A 22,256-nucleotide genomic window follows, 5' to 3' on the forward strand; every position below is an offset into this window, starting at 1 on the left:
AGCTCCACTTCTTATTCTAACTTCCTGCTAATATGCACACTAGGAGACAGTGGTGGCTTAAGTACAACCATGCAGGGGACCTGGACAGAGTTCCTTGGCACCTACCTTTGGCCTAGCCCACCCCCAGATGTTGCAGCCACTTGGGGAGTGAACCAGTGGATGGAAGATCTCTATGCTTGTGTTTCAATAAATAAAAATAAATATAACTTTATAAGAAAAATATTTTCCATGAAATTTTTGAAGAACCCCTGTACAATCTCCCCTGTTCCCTGCCCCAGCAAAGACTGTGACAAATAGCAACGATGGTATCAGCAGATGGTGAACAAAATATTTTCCCTTTCTGCATGATAAATTCATCTTTGATCAATTGTTTCTCTAGCAATCTGATTTTTTTTAAAAAAAAGAGTACTGTATTTAAAATGCAACAAACAATGTTTTTAGGAAAAAATGATCCCTGGCTGGTAAACTGTTTCTGGACTAGGAGAACTATAAATACCCAAGAGAAAGTCATATATCTAAACTTCGTTTGAGTGTAGCCAACTCATAACTGGTATGTGCTTTATATAGAGTTCTTAAATCTATGTCTTTGGAGTTGCTACACATAATGACTGCTGTGGAGCAAGAGATCTCAAAGCCAGGACAACTATCTCACACACATCCAAAGTTAATCTTACCTTGCACTTCAACAGCCATTTAGTGGGAAGAGGGATACCTGACAATGCCCTGCTATTTACTTGCATTTCTTACAGTGTTCTAAATACAATGGTTCTAATGTGGTCTGCAGTAATCTTGTCAATCTGAGTGTTTAGCTGACATTAAGCCCACTCTTAGTGGCACTGCAGAGATGATAAAAAGGAGAACAAATCATTCCTAACCCTATAGAATGGGCAAGTTCTTTATGTTTCAATTTACTTAGGGAAAACAGTTCTGTTGTGCTTATTTCACTAATTCCAAATAACCCAAGAAGCAGATGTACAGAAGACCTCAAATCCATGAGGTCACTTGCTTTCCTCTACTTGGTATCCTCACATTCATACATTTATATCTCTAACAAAATTTTAACCTGGATTCTCAACAGGAAGTTACCTATATAACACTCAAGAGTTTTATCAATGAAATAAGCCTGTCAAACCCCCCTCTCATCTCTATAATTCTGATATGTCCTAACTACATAAAGGATATTACACACATAAGATTGAATAAATTATAGCTTATCTAAACAAAGATTTATAAAAAAGGAAGACATAGAATATTAATAAAATGATATTTGCATTTATTTTCTTCTTTACACTTCTCTGTCCATATTTATAAAATAAATGTCAATTAAATTCTATCCAAGAAAATCACTTACTGTTTTAAGTTCTTGGCGCAACTGCTGGTTATAATTTGTGGATTCTTCTAATCGAGCTTCTAAAGCAGCAATTTTTTCTTCTTTTATTTCAAGGGACTTCTTAAGAGTGGATTCTAATTTTGATTCCAAAAGTTTGTACCTACTATTCAAGAATAAAGGTAATATAGTTCATCATTAAAATTATTTTTAAAGAAAATTATGACCACAGATACTAATGCTATAAGTGAGTCTTACAAAGTCTTTCCTTTTTTCCTTTATTTACTCAAGAGACAGATTGGCAGAGAAACAGACAGACACACAAACATAGAAAGAGAGAGCTTTCATCTACTGTTTCATTCCCTAAATTCCTTCAACAGCCACAACTTGGCTTGGGCCAAGCAAGGGGCTAAGAACTCAATCCAGGTCACCCATGTGAGTGTCAGCAATGGTGCTGGGCCATCACCTGCTGCTTTTCAGGGTCTGCACTGGTGTGAAGCTAGAATCCACCAGGCACTCATATATGGAACAAAGGAATTTTAACTGCTAGGCAATTGTACACTCCAAAAGTCTTTTATATATATATTTATATTTAATATATATAATTATATATTATTTATATATATTGTATATATAAATAAATTTGTTTCTAGATTAAATTATCCATCTCTAACTGATCCACTTCTCCTTTAAAACTCTTTCTGGTCATGAAGCAACAGAAATAAGAATGAGCAGAGTTCTAAACCATAGTCTATGTGTCAAACGGCAACAATTAATGTTCAAAAAAACAATCTGGAAGATCTAAATCCTAATATAGTCCTTTTAGTTTTGGAAGGCTAGAATTTATAGTCTTATAGAAGTAGATGGACTATTTAAAGACTTTTATTTATTTATTTGAGAGATAGAGTCACAGAGAGAGGGAAAGATAGAGTGAAAGGTCTTCCATCTGCTGGTTCATTCCCCAAATGGCTGCAACAGTTGGAGCTGGGCCAATCCAAAGCCAGGAGCCAGAAGCCAGGAGCCAGGAGCTTCCTCCAGGTCTCCCACATCAGGGCAAGGGCCCAAGCACTTGGGCCATTTTCTGTTGCTTTCCCAGGCCATAAGAAGAGACCTAGATTGGAAGAGGAGCAGCCGGGTCATGAACTGGCACCTACATGGGATACTGGCGCCACAGGCAGAGGCTTTGCCTATGCCACAGTGCCAGCTCCATAGGTGGAATGTTTAAATCATCAAGAAAAGTATTTATTCAAGAACTCATGTGAACAGTTAAGATTTAAAATTTACTGAAGATTGACTTAAGGGCACATAGTAGCTACAGTAAAAAAATGAAATGCCATACCCATGACACAGGATACTTGTGACTCAGTGGCAAGAGGCAGATAGATGTGGACTGTCACTGTCCTTGCTACCTATCTGAATGGTGGATACATGAGTAATTATATCATTAAATTGCTGTTACAAACAGGACAGTACATCAACACAGTTGGAGAATATATCATAAACCAAGGATCGTGATGAATCCATTTCTTACACCTAATCCTTTCTTATACATTCCTAACATCCTGCTTGACTGTAATTAACTTTTACATAAATATTTTCTGCTCAGATTTAAGTTTACTGACTACAGGATAAAACTCATTTTGTTACTTGCTCAAGTCAACATTTTAAAGCATTTACCAAGTCTGATTTGCATATGCTGAATTTGTGATGCCTTAAATGCTTCTGGACTATCCTGATAAAGGTGTATAGTAAGCAGAGATAAATAAGGATCTCTGAGAAGATGACAGCTGGGAATGCTTAGCATGCAGAAAATGGGTGAAAACATCACCCTAAGAAATAACTACACTGAAAGAGAAGACAGAGGAAAAGTGCTGTTAAAAGAGTGATCATGGGGCCGGCGCTGGGGCGAAAGGTGTGAAGTCACCATCTGCCGTGCCAGCATCCTATATGGGCACTGGCTCAAATCCCGGCTGCCCCACTTCTGATTCATCTCCCTGCTAGTGAGTGTGGGAAGGCAGTGGAGGATGTCCCAAGTTCTTGGGCCCCTGCACCCAGGTGGGCAACCTGGAGGAAACTCCTGGCTTCAGTCTGGCCCAGCCTTGGCCACTGCAGCCGTCTGGGGAGTGAACCAGTGGATGGAAGATTTCTCTGTCTCTGTAACTCTGCCTTTAAAATAAGTATTTTCTTTTTAATTTTATTTGACAGGTAGAGTTATAGACAGTGAGAGTGAGAGACAGAGAGAAAGGTCTTTCTTCCGTTGTTTCACCCCCCAAATGGCCGCTACGGCAGGCGCTGCACCAATCCAAAGCCAGGAGCTGGGTGCTTCTTCCTGGTCTCCCATGCAGGGGCAGGGGCACAAGCACCTGGGCCATCCTCCACTGCCATCCCGGGCCACAGCAAAGAGCTGGACTGGAAGAAGAGCAGCCAGGACTAGAACTGGCACTCATATGGGATGTTGGTGCCACAAGTGGAGGATTAACCAAGTGAGCCACGGCACCGGCCCCTGAAATAAATCTTGCACCTGCATGGGAGACCTGGAATAGGCTCCTGATTGGCCCAGCTTTGAACATTGTGGCCATTTGGGGAGTGAACCAGTAGATGGAAGATCTTTCTCTGTGTCTCTCCTGTCACTCTACCTCTCAAAAAAAAAAAAAAAAAAGCTATATATATTCAGTATGTATATTAAAAAAGTCAACTAAGTTGGCAATTAACTTCTGATTGATTATAAAGTATTTCCTCAGGAAACATTTACATAATTAATCCAATCCAATAATGGTTCTGCACTTGAATTGAATGCTAGAGCAAATACTTCTAGTTACTTATCCTCACTATGGAAATGTTTTAAACATGTCTATTTTACTGTCTCTGAATAATCTCAAAATTATATTAAGTCTCACATAATCAGCATTTTTTCTTATATAAGGTATAATACAATATGATACAAGGTAACAATGAGTAAATAATAAAATCACTCATATAATAAAATATTCCAATGGTAAAGTCTAGACTACATAAACAATATTCCTAAAAACACACAACATCTATTTTAGCTGGAACCATATGGCTGAATGTTAGATAGTAGACTACTTGAAAATTAGTCTGCTTGGTAATTACCATAAGAGTACAGGAACTCCCTTTAAATGTATATTGGTAGTTTTGAAAAATAAAGGGTGGGCCTGTGCTGTGGCATAGCGGTTAAAGTCACCCCTGCAGTGCGGGCATTCCATATGGGCACCAGTTCAAGTCCCGGCTGCTCCACTTTCAATCCATCTCTCTGCTATGGCCTGGGAAAGCAGTAGATGGCCCAAGTCCTTGTGAAGTAGGCAGACATACAGGCTAAAACTGTTAGATTTGTGAACTGGAAGACCACGCCTTTGCCATGCCACTGTGTGACCTCATGCCCCTACCTGATGCCTTTGCCACGCCCCTGAGTGGCCTCATTCCCCTACCTGGCCACACCTGGGTGCCCACCAGCCAATCAGGTTAATTAACCACTCCCCTTTGGAAGTGAGTTAAAAGCTGTACACGGTTTGGCCCGGCCGACTCTTCTTCCCTGGTCTCTTGTCAGGAGGGGGCTTGCTGTAGCCCCGTGCCTCCAGGGCACATGGCCTTCGGGCCACATGCTCTAGGCTTCCTGGCTTAGATGCTCATCCACGTGGCTGGTTCCTGGTGCTCAGTATGAACCCCTATTCACCTCTCTCTCCTAAATAAGGCTCTCACTCTCCTATGCATCTTTCTCACTAAATAAAAGCTTAAAACGTACCATGCTGCCTCGTTTATATGTGCCAGTATTTAGAATTCTTCTCTAAATATTAGGCAAGAACCCTCTTGGGCTTATTAATATTGAGGATTTAGTAATAAGTCTGTGGTGAAATCGTATGGCACCCCAAATTCTGGTAGTACATGCGGCACCCCGGATAGCATTTCTAGGGAACTTTAAGGGGCCACATTTCAGTGTAAATTTTAGGGGGTCTTGTCCGATTTCACTTGGGCCCTTGCACCCATGTGGGAGACCCAGAAGCTGCTCGTGGCTACTGGCTTCGGATCAGCTTAGATCCAGCCATTGTGGCCATTTGGAGAGTGAATCAGCGGATAGAAAGAACTCTGTTTCTGCCTCTGTCTCTCTTTATACCTTTCAAATAAATAAAGAAACAAATCTTAAAAAAAAAAATAAATAAAGGATACATGAGTTTTTGTCTTTTTTAAGTATGTGTTAGGACCAAGTTTTCCACATTTTTTCCTACTTTAATTGCTTCTCAGTATATTTTCCTTTGCTACATACTTTTCCTTCATTTTTCTTCCAGTCTACATTTTGGCAAACAATACATCAAAGAACTGAGGCATTTAAGTTAATGATTCAAACAAATAATCTGCTTAACTTGTTATTTTAGGACAGAGAGACATTTTTGTGGTTAATACATTGTTACTCTATCTTCACAGGCCACTGGGGCCTCTGATCTCTGGCTACCTAAGTAGTATCTTGTTTTCTTGTTCTGTTAATGTATTTATATTTTAGTTTTTCTTCTATCAATATTAGATTGCCTTTGGATTATAGAACTGTCTTTAAAGAAAAGTCTCAGCAACAGGGTAAAACACATAAATATCTAGTTAGAACATTAATGTTCAAGCAAAAATAATTTCAACTGTTTGCCAAATTAGACCTAACACTCACCTGTCATCAGTACTTTGCTCATCATGTAAGAGTCGTTCTTTATTTAAACCTATCTTCTCAAGCTCATGAGTTAATTTTTCAAGATCATTGTTCATTTGTTGAGTCTTCAATTTCTCACTCACCAAATCCTTATTTTGAAAGGAATATACAACTCACATTAGAGTCAAGAACATAAACATCTAAGAAAGTAAGCCAAGACTGTGATTACTACCATCCAGTAAAACATGCAAGTTGAAAGGAAAAACAGAAATGTTGTTGTACTTTACCTTTATAGTCAACCAACCAATGTTACAACCTAGTTGAAACACTTTTCTCCTTCTTCTCTTTTTCTAATAACTTTTTTAATGTTAAAAAATAAAAAGGAGAGACTTTACTTATGAATACACACCTTAGCTTTGAAAACTGTGAGGAAAAAACCCCACATACTCATTCAGTGCATACTCATAAGCTAGAACTTCAGTGCGTATTTCTTCCTTTGAACATGTTGGAAGCAATGCTCCTCTCTGACCATAACTCCCCCTCTCCCAGTGGGAAAAGCCTAAGGTATTGATCTGAAGGACTAGAGGATGTTCTTAGAGCTTCAGGTACAAGGAGTCAGTTGTTCATTTCTGTAAGACTACAGAACAGGAAAAAATCTCAAAAAGGTCCCTCTCATCACCTCTTCAGCAGAACTGCAGAATGCACAATGTGATTTTCCTCAGAATGCTAATAAGATACTTTTGAATCAAACTTAATAGGTTATCACATACTGTATTCCAAAGGGATGGGAAGAAAATAAAAATTAAAAAAAGAATCAAACGTGCTTCAGAGGATATTTTGCCAATCTAGTCCCCAAAATTTCTGAATTCCTCTAAATATGTAAATCCAACAAGTACTAGTTGATCAGTGTTGCCCTTTAAAGTTAAATCTGATTTGAATTCTCTGGCTTAGAGGTAAAAATTCAAGGGGCTTTGGAATTTGAAGATCTAGGCTTAAATACAGAAATCCAACTTTGTCCTTTATTTTCTGTGATCCTGCACAAATTACTTAATGTTTCTAAATGCCTATAAAAGGTAGTTATAAACACTCCAGAAACTTATGTAACTTACATGAAGTTAGCCTAGTACTTGGCAGCACTCAGTAAATGGTTGCTGTCTTGCTTCCTATTATACTAAGCATTCAAAAGGAATCTTGATCAAATATTTTAATATTATGTTGAAATCAAAGTTTAAAATTACAATGTAATAAGTCAATAAGTCAAAAGGAAGCCCTATTACTACAATTTTTTAAAAAATAATAATTTATATGTAATTTTTAGATCAACAGATGTAGGAAACTTGGAAGCTGTTTCTAGTTCTAATTCTGAAATTGTACTGAATTACAAAAAAGATGCTGCAAGTTACTGGTGGGTTCCAAAAAACTTTGAGTTAAAACTATAAAAAAATTTGCCTTAAACTTAGGTGAATATATTTACCTCACGTAATGTAACCAAAGTTTTTATATCAATAGTTGCTCTTTTCACAAGTTCTTTATTTTCTTTCTCTAACTCTTTCAGACGAGTACAAGATTCTTTATATATACCAATTTCTTTGAATAGAGACTTGTTTTCTTTTTCCAAATTTCCAATCTTCACATTATTTTCTTCTAATGTAGTATCTTTTATTTCTGCTTGTTGTCGGAGTCTCTTATTTTCCTTCTCCAATTGCTTCTTATCCTTCTCCAGTTGAGAAGTCTCTTGCTCTAATGATTTATTTTCTTTTTCTAGCTGTTCTAGTCTTTTGCTAGATATTTTTAATTCTTCTAGGTTTTTCTGCAATGTTTGATTTTCCATCTCTAGGTCTTGTAGCTCACTCTCTAATTGCTGGATTTTTTTATTGCTGTTCTCAAGAGCTTTCTGAAGTCTTTGATTTTCTGTATCTAAACCCTGGTAGCTAACTTCTAGGCGTTCTGTTTTCTTGAAAGAAGCTTTCATGAGTTCCAAACCTTTCTTAAGTTGCTCTTTTTCACTTTCCAGTTCTTTGTTTTCTAGTTGTAGCTGAGCCATTTTCATACTTGCACACTTCAAAGATTCCACATTCCTTCGTAGTTCTAAGTTTTCCTCATCAAGTTGGGAATTCTCTTTTTCAAGAGATTCTAACTGAAAAGTAAGGTTTTTAAAGCTATCCAATGTTTTCTTTAGTTTTCTGTTTTCTTTTTCTAACTCTGAATTTTCATGTTCTAAGGCCTCAGTTTTTTCGCAGGTAATTTTTAAATTAGTTATCTTTTTCTGTAGCAATTCATTTTCTTTTTCAAGATGATGCAACTCATTTTCAAGTTCTTCTGCTCGTTCTCCTTTTTCTTTATAATGTTCCAATTCTTTTCTAATTTGTCTTTTTTCAAATTCAATCTTACTTAGCTTGCTACTTGTTTCCTTGATAGATTCATGGAGAATTTTGTTTTCTTTTTCAATGTCTTTCACCCTTGCTTCAGCACTTATCTGGGAGCGCTGCCTTAAGGAAGACACCGTTTGATTCAGATGTTCATTTTCCTGTTCCAACATTTTAATCTAATTCAAAAGAAGGAAAAAAATTTTAAAATACTGTGAGCAGAAAGTATTTTGAATTACATGGCTTTACCTTTCAAAAACTAACAGGGCCAGAAGAAAATAAAAACGTACTGGAATTTTTTTTATCTTTCAATTCTGAAAATAAAGACTCAAAGACCACTGTGTACATTTATCACCAGGTCACCAAAGTTCATGTGTTTAAGGATTACAATCTAAAGCAATGATTAAGAGATACGTAAGTACCATTAATCAAAAATGATCTTCAGATTATTTCTAATTACATGCTTCAAATTCAAGTATCAATATAGGTGACACACATGCATATAGCTCCTTGAGGACAAAAGGTTTTACTTTTATTAAACAATTTTTAGAATGCTTATACAGTGGGGCCTCAGTAAATATATACTATGTGTGTGTATGAGAATATACATGTGTATATTCCTTTCCCAAAAGAATTCTAAATAGAGAACATTAAAATAACACTATTGAAAACTATGGCATCTAGTTTATAGTATGGCCTAATGTCATGGTTAGCAAAATTCAGTGTGCTAACTAATCCTGAGAAGCTTGTAAAATGGAAATTCATACTCAAGTCTAGAAGTTTTGTTCTGGGCCGGCGCCGTGGCTCACTAGGCTAATCCTCCGCCTGTGGCGCCGACACTCCGGGTTCTAGTCCCAGTTTGGGCACCAGATTCTGTCCTGGTTGCTCTTCTTCCAGTCCAGCACTCTGCTGTGGCCCGGGAAGGCAGTGGAGGATGGCCCAAGTGCTTGGGCCCTGCACCCGCATGGGAGACCAGGAGGAAACTCCTGGCTCCTGGCTTCGGATTGGCACAGTGCCGGCAGTAGTGGCCATTTGGGGGGTGAATCAACGGAAGGAAGACCTTTCTCTCTGTCTGTCTCTCTCTCTCACTAACTCTGCCTGTCAAAAAAAAAAAAAAAAAAGGAAGTTTTGTTCTGAAGTTCCAGAGAAACCTGTATTTTTATTGGTGGTCTGGGAGCTATATCTGATGATATAAACCAAGTAAAGAAAACAGATATTTCAAAATGCCATGTCAACCAATTTATCTAGTTCTTAGATTCCTCGAACAAAATACAAATGACCAATAAACACTGGAAAGGAAATGTGAAGTACTGCAAATGAGTGCTGTCACTACGCTACTCTCTCTTACTATGGTGAGAGTACAGTTACTGAAAAATTTTATACTAGATGCTTACTAAGCACATTGGTAATTTAAAAATCCTAAGCTCCCTTTTAACTTTCCTAAACCACATAGGATATAAAAATGTATCTAGGGTCTCAGTGGATGCCTGAAATCATAGAATTGAAACCCAGATATACTATTCTTTTTTCCTATACATACATATGGTAAAATTTAAAAATTATACATACTAACAGATTAGTAACAATTACTCATCATAGATTTTAGCAACATCAGCATACAATGTTTCTTCTTTCCTTATTATGTCAAGAACTTTTTAGCTTTTCACTTAGAAGTAGTTGTTTTTGGCAGCACCACTACCCTTGCACTTTGGGGCCATTATTCAGTAAAATAAGGGTTACTTGAACAGAAGTACTGTGATACCACGACAGTCAGTCTGATACCAAATGGCTACTAAGTGATAAATGGGCAGGTAGCATACAGTATAAACAAGCCAGACAAAGGGATGATGTATGTCCTGGGCAGGATAGAGTAGGCTATCATGAGGTTTTATTACAGTACTGAGAACGGCACCTAATTTAAAACTTTATGAATTATCTATTTCCTTTAATGTTTAATTACTTATTTTCCTTTAATATTTTCAAACTACAGGTGACTGAGCGTAAATCAAGCTGAAACCTCAGAAGGCAAAACTGAAAATAAGGTCAGACTGCTGTAATTACTTTAAAATCTGAAAAAAAAAAAAAAATCTAAAATAATTCCCTTCAATGCTATATGAACATTTTGTTTACATATATTTTAAAATAACCTCTGTTAACACATTTAAAATATATTGCTTTCTTAGTAAGAAATTTATGAACCTGTCTCTCTGAATTTTCTCTAAGTGTTTCAATTGTTTTTTCAAGCTGAGCTTTCTCCTTCATTAGATCTTTGCTTAAATTCTGACAATTTTGAAGACTCTGCTTTTCTTGAATAATCTCATTTTCAAGCATTTCAACCTAGAGAAGAAAAAATCACAAAGAATACATTAAATAGTTATCAATAGAACATGTCAAAATAGAAGATAATCACTGATATAGTTTTAATATACATATGATGAAATTTAAGAACTGAGAATAGAAATTCAAGCAACATTCCAAGATAATTCTAGTAAACTGTATAAAGTATGCACATGATTGTCTTTTCATCTTCTGCATGTTTCAGCATCAATTCCTTTTTCTAAATACAAAGGGAAATTCAGCTGAATAAATGATAATAACATGCTACACGAGGACCATAATATCTTACTGAAATCAAATACATATAATATAGATTGGCTTGAATGGATTTATAAAATTTAGTCAAGGAGTTTCAGTGAGCAAAAAGGAGGAAAAATATAAAAAATATAAAGGAAAAGAAGAAAATCAGGTGGTGTAAGTTTAATGAGCAAACAAGAAGGTACTGGTTTAAAATAAAAAGGAAAGAGAAAAAGAGAAGATAATACTAGAGAAAAAAGAAGAAAGCTGTAGCAAAGACTCATCTTAGGTGTACATTTACTTTTTTTTTTTTTTTTTTGACAGGCAGAGTGGATAGTGAGAGAGAGACAGAGAGAAAGGTCTTCCTTTTTGCCGTTGGTTCACCCTCCAATGGCCGCTGCGGCTGGCGCATCACGCTGATCCGAAGCCAGGATCCAGGTGCTTCTCCTGGTCTCCCATGCGGGTGCAGGGCCCAAGCACTTGGGCCATCCTCTACTGCCTTCCTGGGGCCACAGCAGAGAGCTGGCCTGGAAGAGGGGCAACCGGGATAGAATCCGGCGCCCCGACCGGGACTAGAACCCGGTGTGCTGGCGCCGCAAGGTGGAGGATTAGCCTGTTAAGCCACAGCGCCGGCCAGGTGTACACTTACTTTCAACAACATATTAAAAATATATAATAGTGCTGGTGCATATTAAATTTGGAATAGCAAATTCAAGATACAAATATTCTAAACTATCAATGCTCCATTATATATCGTATTCCAACCAGGTAATTAAAAAATCAAGGAGAGGGGCTGGTGCTGTGGTGTAGCAGATAAAGCCAACACCTGCAGTACCTGCATCCCACATGGGCCCTGGTTCAAGTCCTGGCTGCTCCATTTCTGATCCAGCTCTCTGCTATGGCCTGGGAAAGCAGTACAAGATGACCCAAGTCCTTGGGCCCCTGCCCCCACGTGGAAGACCCAGAAGAAGCTCCTGGCTTCCGGCTTCAGATCTGCCCAGCTCTGGCTGTTGCGTCCTTTTGGGGAGTGAACCAGTAGATGGAAGATTCTCTCTCTCTCTCTCTCTCTCTCTCTGTGCCTCTGCTACTCTGCCTTTCAAATAATAAATGAATAAATCTTTAAAAAAAAAACCAAGGAGATTTTATAAGGTATTCTATTTCAAGTTTAAATGCTACTTAATTCCTTTTGTCAATCATGAAGAACCCTGAAATAAGTTGAACTTTTCTATCTTAACTTCAGTGGAAGATAACTATACATGGAAAACAATCTTTCAGTAACATCTCAAAAGCATCAAGTCACAAATCTTAGTTGGTAACTCAGTATTAACATGTTTAGGAAGCTTTTAGCTTTTAATAACTGCTTAGTCTGGGTCTCCCATTATAGATGGAAATACAAAACAAGTTATTTAACTGAGTGCATTTGTCGTTTTACATCAATAGGACTCAAGTTAAACATCTTTCATACAATAAATTGAGCAAAAATTGCTGGACTAAGAATTTATTAATTAGATTTCAAAGCTAATTTCAAAATGAAACTATACCTTACAGGACCAATTAACAATGACAGTCAAAACGATTCTAAGTTCTAAATGATGTCTCCTACTTTAACATTATGGTAATGTTTCTGCTCAACTAAAGGATAATTAAAATTCAGCTTTCATAATACTAATTTGTAGTTTCTAAATACCATTTTACACTAACAGGAACAAGGACTTCCAGTTCAGGAGAAAAAATGTTAAATGATGAGTCTGTAACATTTTGTCATGTCAGAAAGCAACAAAGCTCTTAAAACTGCAAAGGATGTGTCATAAGGATTCAAGAAGCAGCTTTTTACATTTTTAACTTTTATTTATTTGGAAGGCAGAGAGGCAGAGAGAGAGAGAGAGAGAGAGAGAGATTTCCACTAACTGGTTCACTCCCCAAATGCCTACAACAGCCAGAACTGAGCCAGGGTTAGGTCAGGTCAGGAGCCTTGAATCAATCTGAGCATCCCACAGTTTCTAAAGAGACTCCCAATAGCCACATTGTAACACTATAAAAAAAATTTACTGGATTAAAACATTTCAAATATTTTTAAACCTATGATTTCATTATACTAAAACAATCTTACTGATGAGTTATCTCAGGAGGATATTAGACAACTGACTCATTATTTGAAAACATGAAAATAAATGGAAAGAAACATTTATCTTGCTTTTCCCATATGAGCTGTTCCTCTAATAGCTTTAAAAAAAAAATCAGTAGTTCTTCAAAATAAGTTTGTTTATTGTGATTAATCCAACCACCAAATTATGAAGGAATGATACAGTGGTAATATCAAGATATTAACCTTTAATTAATCAACTGTTATAAGCATTGATTTTCCATGACAACACCTCTAAAAGAGAAAAAAAGTAGACATCTGCCTTCCCATTAAAACACAAATACTTTTTATGAAAACTTACTGAAAATTAAATTTAATCTGATTAAGCCTCTACATACAAAGAAATATAGGAAGCAAAAGAAGTTGTTATGTGATACAAGAAGTAGGCAATCATCAAAATCTAGATGGTGGGAAAAATCTGGCAGAAAAACAATAGTACTCTCAATAGAAAAATTGGTAAGAAAAATGAGGGAACCTAAAGACTAAAATAAACAGACTTTAGGGGACACAGAAATTAATTGAATGTATTGATATGATCTAGATTCAAATTTAAAACAAAATATAAAAAACAAAGAACTGGGGAAATCGAAATAATGACCAAAAATTTAATGTCATTAAAAATTATTCATTTTTCAAGTATGATGTCATTGCTTTCTTATTTTAAAGAATGCTTTATTTTAAGAACTATATACTCAAATATTTATTGGTGAAATGTTAAGTATAATGTCTAGGATGTGCATCAAAATCTAGGACTTGCTTCAAAATTATTTGAGGTTGTGAGGAGAGTAATGAAATATGATAGGCTAGAAAATGAAATATGATAGGCTATAAGAGGAGAAATGAAATATGATAGACTATAAGAGGAGAGTAGACAGGGGGTAGAAATGAAATATGATAGGCTATAAGTCAATAATTGTTGAAGTTAAAAACTATGTATGGGGTTGCTTCATTTCCATTTACAAATATTTGAAAATTTCTGTAAGTTAAAATGGTAGTAGGAGGCCAGCGCTGTGGGTCAAAGACCTGGCCCCTGCAGTGCTGGCATATTATATGGGGCTAGTTTGAGTCCTGGACACTCTGTTTCCAATCCAGCTCCCCGCTAAGGCACCTGAGAAAGCAAGAGAAGATGGCCCAAGTCCTTGGGCCCCTGCATCCACGTGGGAGACCTGAAAGAAGCTCTTAGCTCCTGGCTCCAGCCTGGCCCAGCCCTGACTGTTGCTGCCCTTTGGGGAGTGAACCACAGGATGGAAGACCTCTCTTTGTCTCTACCTCTCTCTGTAACTTTGTCTCTCAAAATAAAATAAAATAAACCTTAAAAAAAAAAGATAAGGAAAGGTTAAAAATAAACGGTAGTAATGGTACCTTAGAAAAAGAAAACTGTGTTATTTATACTTTTGCATATAATTTTAAATATTATAATAAACATTACATTTTAATTTACCTTTCTACTCAGCCTTTGATTTTCTTTCTCAATTTTCAGTATTTTGGAAGTGTTGCCTTCTACAGAATCCATGCTACTCCGAAGCTCTTCTACAGTTTTTGTCAAACTCTGATTTTCCATCTCCAACTTCAATAACCTACTTGATGTCAACTCATTCACCTCATGGCCCAAGGATTTCTGTGGTGCTATAACATTGAAAAACATGTCATTGGTAAATCCATGATTACTTCTTATGATTAAAAATATTGAGGGTAAATGCACTATATTGTCTGAACCTTAACTTTATTAAAAAAAAAAAAAAGGTTATATAAGACTCTACAGTAAAAAAAACAGATAAAAAGCTAAACCCTTAACTTTTAACACATTCATAGAATGCTGGTGGAAAAAAAACAACACAAAAATCACATTAAAGAGTTCCGTCCAGTTCCATAAGAAATTAACTATCTGACAATGACCAAGTTACTTTAATGCAATGCAATGAATCTTAGGTGACTTTTATAAATATAGTTACTGCCTTTTTCATCTCATATGGTTACTGTGCAACTCAAATAAGAAACAAAAGTGCATACAGGGATGTAGCACAATGAGCCATGCTGCCACCCACAACATCAGCATCCCATATCAGCACACTGGTTCAAGTCCCAGATGCTCCACTTCAAATCCAGTTCCCTGCTAATGTCACTGCGGAGGCAGTGGAGGATGCCCCAAGTACTTGGGTTCCTGTCACACATGTGGAAGACCAGAATGGAGTTCCTAGCTCTTGGGTTAGGCCTGGACCAGCCCCAGCCATTGTGCCCATTTGGAGGGAGAGTTAACTAATGGATGGAAGATGATTCTCTCTCTCTTTCATTCCGCCTTTCAAATAAATTAATTTTAAAAAAGCACATCTTATGCCACATTTTCAAAAATTAATGGAAGGCAGTCTGAGGAAGAATCCTAGTATGATTCTGAGAAAGTCAAGGTAATTGAGGGCAAGTTTTTCAACATGACTAGATATAAGTGAATAATTCATTCTAAGCCTATGTGTGAAGAGCAACATCTGATCTATTTTGCCAAGGGAAATCATCTTTGTAATTAGATTTTAGCATCACATTTTTAAAAATAAGGAAACTTGCCTACTTCTGTAAATGTCATCTAGTAGGTAAAAACTAATTATTTTTAATGCTATACTAGCAGACTCATTAAGATTTTACTCATGTAAAAATACTAGGATTTATAAAATGAAATATGATACCTAAGTTTAATTTTGAAGTCCTAAGTTTCAAGAAGGGAAATGGATAAATATATTGTAGGGCGTATCTAAATCTGTAAACTTCTGTACATATTTGAAATTCCCCTTCGTAAAAAGCAAACAACATAACATTATATAGACACCCCACATCCTCTTCAAAATTAGGTATGCAAGCAAGCATCAACATCTTATTAGTTGCCTAAATCTTTTTTCTTTGACATTTGGAACCCACTTATTTAATCAAATGATTTTAATTTAACTATAAGTTTATAGAATACATTGTTCTAATTGGTAAGTAATGAAGGTTTAAAAATCAGGTTTGAAAATAAATACAGCACTAGCTTCAATTTGGATAAAAGCCCAATGTGCATATTCTAGGCAAAATGAAATTATTTTAAAATCTTATTCTCCATTTCTATCATCATTCCTTTGGTTTTGTCTCATTAGTGATGTCAAAACATAGCATAAAAACAGATTACATCATTCCCTGAGAACAGCATTACCTGAATTAGATACTTTAACAAAAAACAAACTTATTTCATATTAAAAAATTTAAAATGTCAGGATGCAGTGTTTATTCAAAATACATATATAATGGTGTAATCTACAGAAAAATTAACACACTCATAATTTTCTTCAGTTATAGTTGAAGAATGATAAAAAGTTGTTATGGGGCCAGCACTGTGGCATAGTGCCAGTGTCCCATATGGATACCAGTTCATATCCTGACTGCTCTGCTTCCCATCCAGCTCTCAGCTAATGTCCCTGGGAAAGGCGGCAGAAATGGTCCAAGTGCTTAGGACCCTGTCTTCCATGTGTAAGACTCAATGGAGTTCATGGCTCAGAGCTTCGGCCTGGCCCAGCCCTAGCCATTGCAGCCTTTGAGGGGTACATCAGCAAAGGGAAAATCTCTAACTCTGCCTTTCAAATAAATAAACCTCTTTAAAACAAAAAAGCTGTTATAAAATTCTTTACATTTTGTGCCTATTTCTGGACAGTGGAAGCCAAAGAGTGGGATTTCATTCAGAGGCATAACAGAAGCGACAGTCTCAAGCCAAACATTTTATATAAAGCTGCTTTTTTAAAAGGAGAATTCTATTAAGTAAACAGTTTGTTTTTTAAAATTGTGCAAAGTGTATGTATTGTGAGTAAAAGTTAACTTTGATAATGTGGTACAAATTTTCAAGTTTAATAGTGGATAAAAGCAGGATTATCAAGTGCACATAAGATAAAACCAAGTAAATTATGTTTTAAGTCTTTCAAACTGAAGTTTTATGTAAGAAAACATAATATAAATAAAAGTGTGGCAGATGTGACCAGCCTAATAAAAAAAAAATTTCTTTACATTTCGAATTCACTGAACAAGATTTTTTTAAACTTCCAGTTATATCCCTTTTCACATAGTTTTTATGCTATCAATACTTACCGATACATTTTATTTATTTTTTAACTGACATGTAAAAACTGTATACATTAATGGTATAAAACATGATGTTTGGACATATGTTTATATTGTAGAACGGCTAAATCAAGCTTTTTAACACATATATCATCTCTCTTATTTTTTGTTAAGAACACTTAAAATCTACTTTCTTAGTAATTTAAACTACACAATAGATTGTTGTTTACTATAGTCACCATGATGCACAACAGACATTAAAAACATGCCTGTCTTTTAAAAAAAACTTTTATTTATTTATTTAAAAGCCAGAGACTGGGAGGAAGGAGGAATAGAGGGGAAAGAGAAAGAGAAAAAGAAAGAGAAAGAGACACAGAGAGAGAGAGAGAGATCGTCCATCTGCTGGCCTCCCCAGCTGGCCACAACAGTAAGGACTGGGTCAGGCTGAAGCCAGGAGCTTCTTCCAGGTCTCCCACATGGGTGGCAGGGGCCCAAACACTTGAACTATCTTCTGCTGCTTTTTCCTAAGCCATTAGCAGGGAACTGGGTCAGAAGTGGAGCAGCTGGAACATAAACTGGCACTCAAATGGGATGGCGACATTGTAGGCAGCGGTTTTGACCTGAGACTTCACAATGCTTGCCCTCATTTATTTTTTTAAAAACTGCTTTCATTTTATTTGAAGGACAGAGGATAGAGACAGACAGGGAGATCCATTTACTGCTTCACTCACCAAATGCCTTCAACCAGCCAGGCCAAAGCCAGGAGCCTGGAACTCTACCTTGATTTCTCACACGGGTAGCAGAGACCCAAGTACTTGGGTACTCATTAGCAGGAAGCTGAATTAGAAATGGAATAGCCAGGACTCAAACCAGGCAATCCCAGATGGAATACAAGTGTCCCAAGCAGCGTTTTAAACCCTACACCAAATGTCCTCCCTCCTATCAAATTTAAATTGTGTCCTGTGACCAACTTTTCCTTACCCATTAGCCTCTGGTAACCACTATTTTATTCTCTGTTACTGAGCTAAACTGTTTTAGATTCCACATATAAGTGAGATCATGCACTACTAGTCTTTTTGTGTCTGGCTTATTTCATAATGCAGTATCATTCAGGTACAAACATGTTGTTGCAAAGGAGACAATTTCCTTCTTTTTGAAGGCTGATTAGTACACCATCATAAATACATCTGTATGCCACATTTTACCATTATCAGACACAAAGACTGATTCTGCATCTTGGCTATTGTGAGTGATGCTGTTATGAATATGGGGTTGCAGATACCTCTTTCACATACTGATTTCATATTCCAGGAGTGAGACTGCTAGCACATAAGCAGTTTTATATTTTTAAATTTTATAATATATTTATTTTTTTCAGAAACAACATCTTTTAAAAATCTATTATTTTTTAAAATTGAGAGGTTGAAAGAGGCAAGGGGAGGGAGAGGGAGAACAAACAAGAGAGTACTCCCATCCACTGGTTTACTCCCCACATAACCATAATGGCCAGAGGGTCAACATGGAAATCCAAAATTGAATCCAGGTCTCCCACATGGCTGGCAGGAACCGAAGTACTTGAGCCATCACTGCTGCTTCCCAAGATCTGCATTAGCAGAAAGCTCAAATCGAGCCAGAGCTGGGAATGGAATATCAGATATTCTGATGTGGGGTGTGGGTATACTAATTAGTACCTTAAATGCTAAGCCAAATGCCTGTTCCTTTTTAATTTTGAGGGGGAAACTTCATTCTGTTTTCCATAATGGCTGTACCAATGTACACTCTCACCAACTGTGTGCAAGGCTCCCTATTCTTCACATCCTTACCAATAACTGCTATCTTTGTCCTTTTGACAATATACACTCTCTTTTTAAAAAGATTTATTTATTTGAAAGGCAGAGTCATAGAGAGAGAAGAGGGGAGTGTGGGGGAGGGAGGGGGGGAGAGAGAGAGAGAGAGAGAAAGAGAAATCTTCTGTCTGCTAGCTCATTCCCCAGTCACAATGGCCAGGGCTGGGCCAGGCTTCTACTGGGTCTCCACCTGGGTGCAGAGGTCCAACTACTTGGGCCATCTTTTGCTGCCTTCCCAGGTGTATTAGCAGGGAGTTGGATTGGAAGTAGAGCAGCCAGGACCTGAACTGATGCCCATATGGGATGGTGGCTTAATCTGCTGGGTGACCATGCGGTCCTGACAACATCATTTTAACAAACATGAGATACTATCTCATTGTGGTTTTTAATGTGTATTTAACTAATAAAGTGATATTGAGGACCTTTTCATATATTTGTTGATTACCTGTATATTCTTTTGGGAAATGTCTATTCAGGTTCTTTGGCAGTTCTGAAATAGGGCTATTTGTTTTCTTGCTATTGAGTTCCTTATATACTTTGAGTGCTAAATCCTTACCAGATACACAGTTTGCAAATACAGTTTCTCATTCTGTAAGTTGTCCTTTTACTATGCTGCTTTTTGCTGTGCAGAAGCTTTTTCAGTTTCATGTAATCCCATATATCTAGTTTTGCTTTTGTTGCCTGTGCTTTTGCAGTCATATCCCAAACATGACATGTATTAGCAATACCTGCAATCCTATGCCTATGTTTCAGTCAAGTTCCAAGTCAGATTATGAAGTATTAAAAAGGATGTTTATGGGGTAGATACTTGGTCTAATAGTTGAGATCATATTGCAGTGTGTGGCTGTGAGTCTTGGCAACACTTGAATTCCAGCTTCCTGCTTATAAAGACCCTAGGAGGCAGGGGTGATGTCTCAAGTAGTTGGGTCCTTGTCAACCATGCAGGAGATCTGGATTGAGTTCCTGGCTCTTGGCTCTGGCCCAGTCCCTGCGATTGTGGGTCATTTGGGGTGTGATGCAGAAAACAGGAGCTCTGTCTTTTGGCCTCTCACAGAAATATAAACATTTGGAAAAGAAAAAAAAAGCTTACAACATATTTTTAACAACACAGGAGAGTGCTTATGCTATAATCTTAGGTGACAAAAAGAACATGAATTATACATTCATTTTGTGATGTTTAAAATACATGAGTCTGAGGAAAATTTCTGAGACAACTTTTATAAAATTTGATTTTAAAACTTTTAGCAACTTTTATTTCCTTTATATTTTTCCAAACCTTGCATATTTTATAGTAAGAAATTCCCTTGCATAATTTAAAAAAAACTACGCCACATTAAAAGGAATATTCTGTTTTATAACCCAAGCTAACAGCATTACAAAACAACTGTGAGGGGCAGGTGTTTGGCAAAGCACTTAAGAAGTTCCTGAGAGGAACTGTGGCGCAGCAGGTTAAGCCCCAGCCTGCAGTGCCGGCATCTCATACGGGCGTTGGGTCGAGTCCTAGCAGCGCCACTTCCAATCCAGCTCCCTGCTAATGTACCTGGGAAAGCAGCAGGGGATGGCCTAAGTGCTTGGGCCTCTCCACCTACATGAAGCTGCCTCAGAAGAAGTTCCTGGCTCCTGGCTTCGGACTGGCCCAGCCCTAGTCATTGCAGCCATTCGGGGAGTGAACTAGCAGATGGAAGACCTCTCTGTTTCTACCTCTTTCTGTAACTCTGCCTTTCAAATAAAAAAAATAAATAAATCTTAAAAAAAGTAGTTCCTGGGATATAGGCATCCTATATTGGAGTGCCTACTTTGAGTGCTGGCTTCTGTATTCTAATCCTGCTTCCTGCTAATGTGCATCCGAGAAGGCAGCAGGTGATGGTTCAGTACTTGTGTCCTTGCCACCCATATGGGAGACCTGGATGGAGTTATGGGCTTCTGGCTTCAGCCTGGCCCAGGCCTGGCTGTTGCAGGCATTAGGAAAGTGAACCAGTGAATAAGTTATCCGTCTCTTTCTACCTTTCAAATAAAATGAAAATAAAATAAAAAAAAATTGTGATGTAGTGATAACAGTAATTAACATCTGAATGATTACTACAGAGCAGGTACTTTTCCAGGGGCTTCACAAATATTAACAAATTTAATTCTGACAACAACCATAGAAGCTACTTAGTACTTGCTACTCCATTACTTTCTAGGTGGGGAAACTTTTTTTTTTTTTTTGACAGGCAGAGTGGATAGTGAGAGAGAGAGAGAGACAGAGAGAAAGGTCTTCCTTTTTGCTGTTGGTTCACCCTCCAATGGCCGCTGCGGCCGGCGCATCGCGCTGATCCGAAGCCAGGAGCCAGGTGCTTCTCCTGGTCTCCCATGTGGGTACAGGGCCCAAGGACTTGGGCCATCCTCTACTGCCTTCCCGGGTCATAGCAGAGAGCTGGCCTGGAAGAGGGGCAACCGGGATAGAATCCGGCGCCCCGACTGGGACTAGAACCTGGTGTGCCGGTGCCACAAGGCGGAGGATTAGCCTGTTAAGCCACGGCACTGGCCTAGGTGGGGAAACTCTTAACTGATTCAACTCTCAGTAGTAGAAAACATTCAGTCTGAATTGTTTTTTTAAATAACGCCATTTACAAAAAATACAATAAGAAACTTCCACAAACTTTTAAAGTAAAACATTTTTGTAAATTCACTTACTGAATATCATCATTTACTATGTAGTCAGTACATGGAGCCCCAGAATTTGGATTCTCAATTGTAAAAAAAAAAACTAATGAAAATGGGTGCTCTGTAAAAGTAATTATTCTTCAAATTCCAGATTATAAACTATCTGAGTTTATGTCTACCTCACCACTCTATCTTGCAGGCCTCGTATAGTATGTTACATGTGGTAGGTATTTAATAAATACTTGGTAAAACAATCTAACGTTGGAAAACTTGGGAACTAAAGAACTATTCTAATTTTTTAAAATAAATATTTTAAAAATGTTCATTTATTTATTTACTTGAAAGGCAGAGATACAGAAAGGCAGAAGCAGAGAGAGAGAGAGGTCTTCCATCCACTAAGTCACTCCCCAAATGGCCAGAACTGGGCTGATCCGAAGCCAGGAGCCAGGAGCTTCTTCTCGGTCTCCCATGCAGGTATAGGGACCGAAGGAATGGCCACATCTTATATTAGAGAGCCTAGCTTCACATTCCAGCTCCACTCTCAGTTTCAGCTTCCCTCTATGGTGCATTCTGCCAGACAGCAGATGATGACTCAAATAGTTGGGTCCCTGGCCCTACGTGGGAAACTGGA

The 22,256-nt window shown here is 37.5% G+C and overlaps 1 protein-coding gene and 1 long non-coding RNA gene across 8 annotated transcripts in view; one reads left to right on the forward strand and one right to left on the reverse strand.

Moving 5' to 3' along the window:
* Positions 1-22,256, reverse strand: part of CCDC88A (coiled-coil domain containing 88A) — a 153,841-nt gene that overhangs the window by 41,365 nt on the left and 90,220 nt on the right. For 5 of the 6 annotated variants that reach the window (XM_062209460.1, XM_062209462.1, XM_062209457.1 and 2 more), the window contains exons 13-17: positions 14,503-14,687; positions 10,544-10,681; positions 7,453-8,523; positions 6,000-6,127; positions 1,352-1,493 (exon numbers count right to left, since the gene is read on the reverse strand). In XM_062209460.1, coding sequence (XP_062065444.1) covers positions 1,352-1,493; positions 6,000-6,127; positions 7,453-8,523; positions 10,544-10,681; positions 14,503-14,687 — 1,664 coding nt within the window. The remainder of the gene's footprint in view (positions 1-1,351; positions 1,494-5,999; positions 6,128-7,452; positions 8,524-10,543; positions 10,682-14,502; positions 14,688-22,256) is intronic. The other variant, XM_062209459.1, reaches the window with a different exon arrangement.
* Positions 1,459-14,627, forward strand: LOC133772678 (uncharacterized). 2 transcript variants are annotated; one of them, XR_009867802.1, is made up of 4 exons: positions 1,459-1,509; positions 8,703-8,758; positions 10,335-10,386; positions 14,542-14,627. It is a non-coding gene; the product is annotated as an uncharacterized LOC133772678 (long non-coding RNA). The 2 variants fall into 2 exon arrangements; XR_009867801.1 differs by lacking the exon at positions 8,703-8,758 and having other exon boundaries at positions 1,479-1,509.

This window comes from Lepus europaeus, chromosome 13 (assembly GCF_033115175.1).
Source record: "Lepus europaeus isolate LE1 chromosome 13, mLepTim1.pri, whole genome shotgun sequence".
Taxonomy (NCBI): Eukaryota; Metazoa; Chordata; class Mammalia; order Lagomorpha; family Leporidae; genus Lepus; species Lepus europaeus.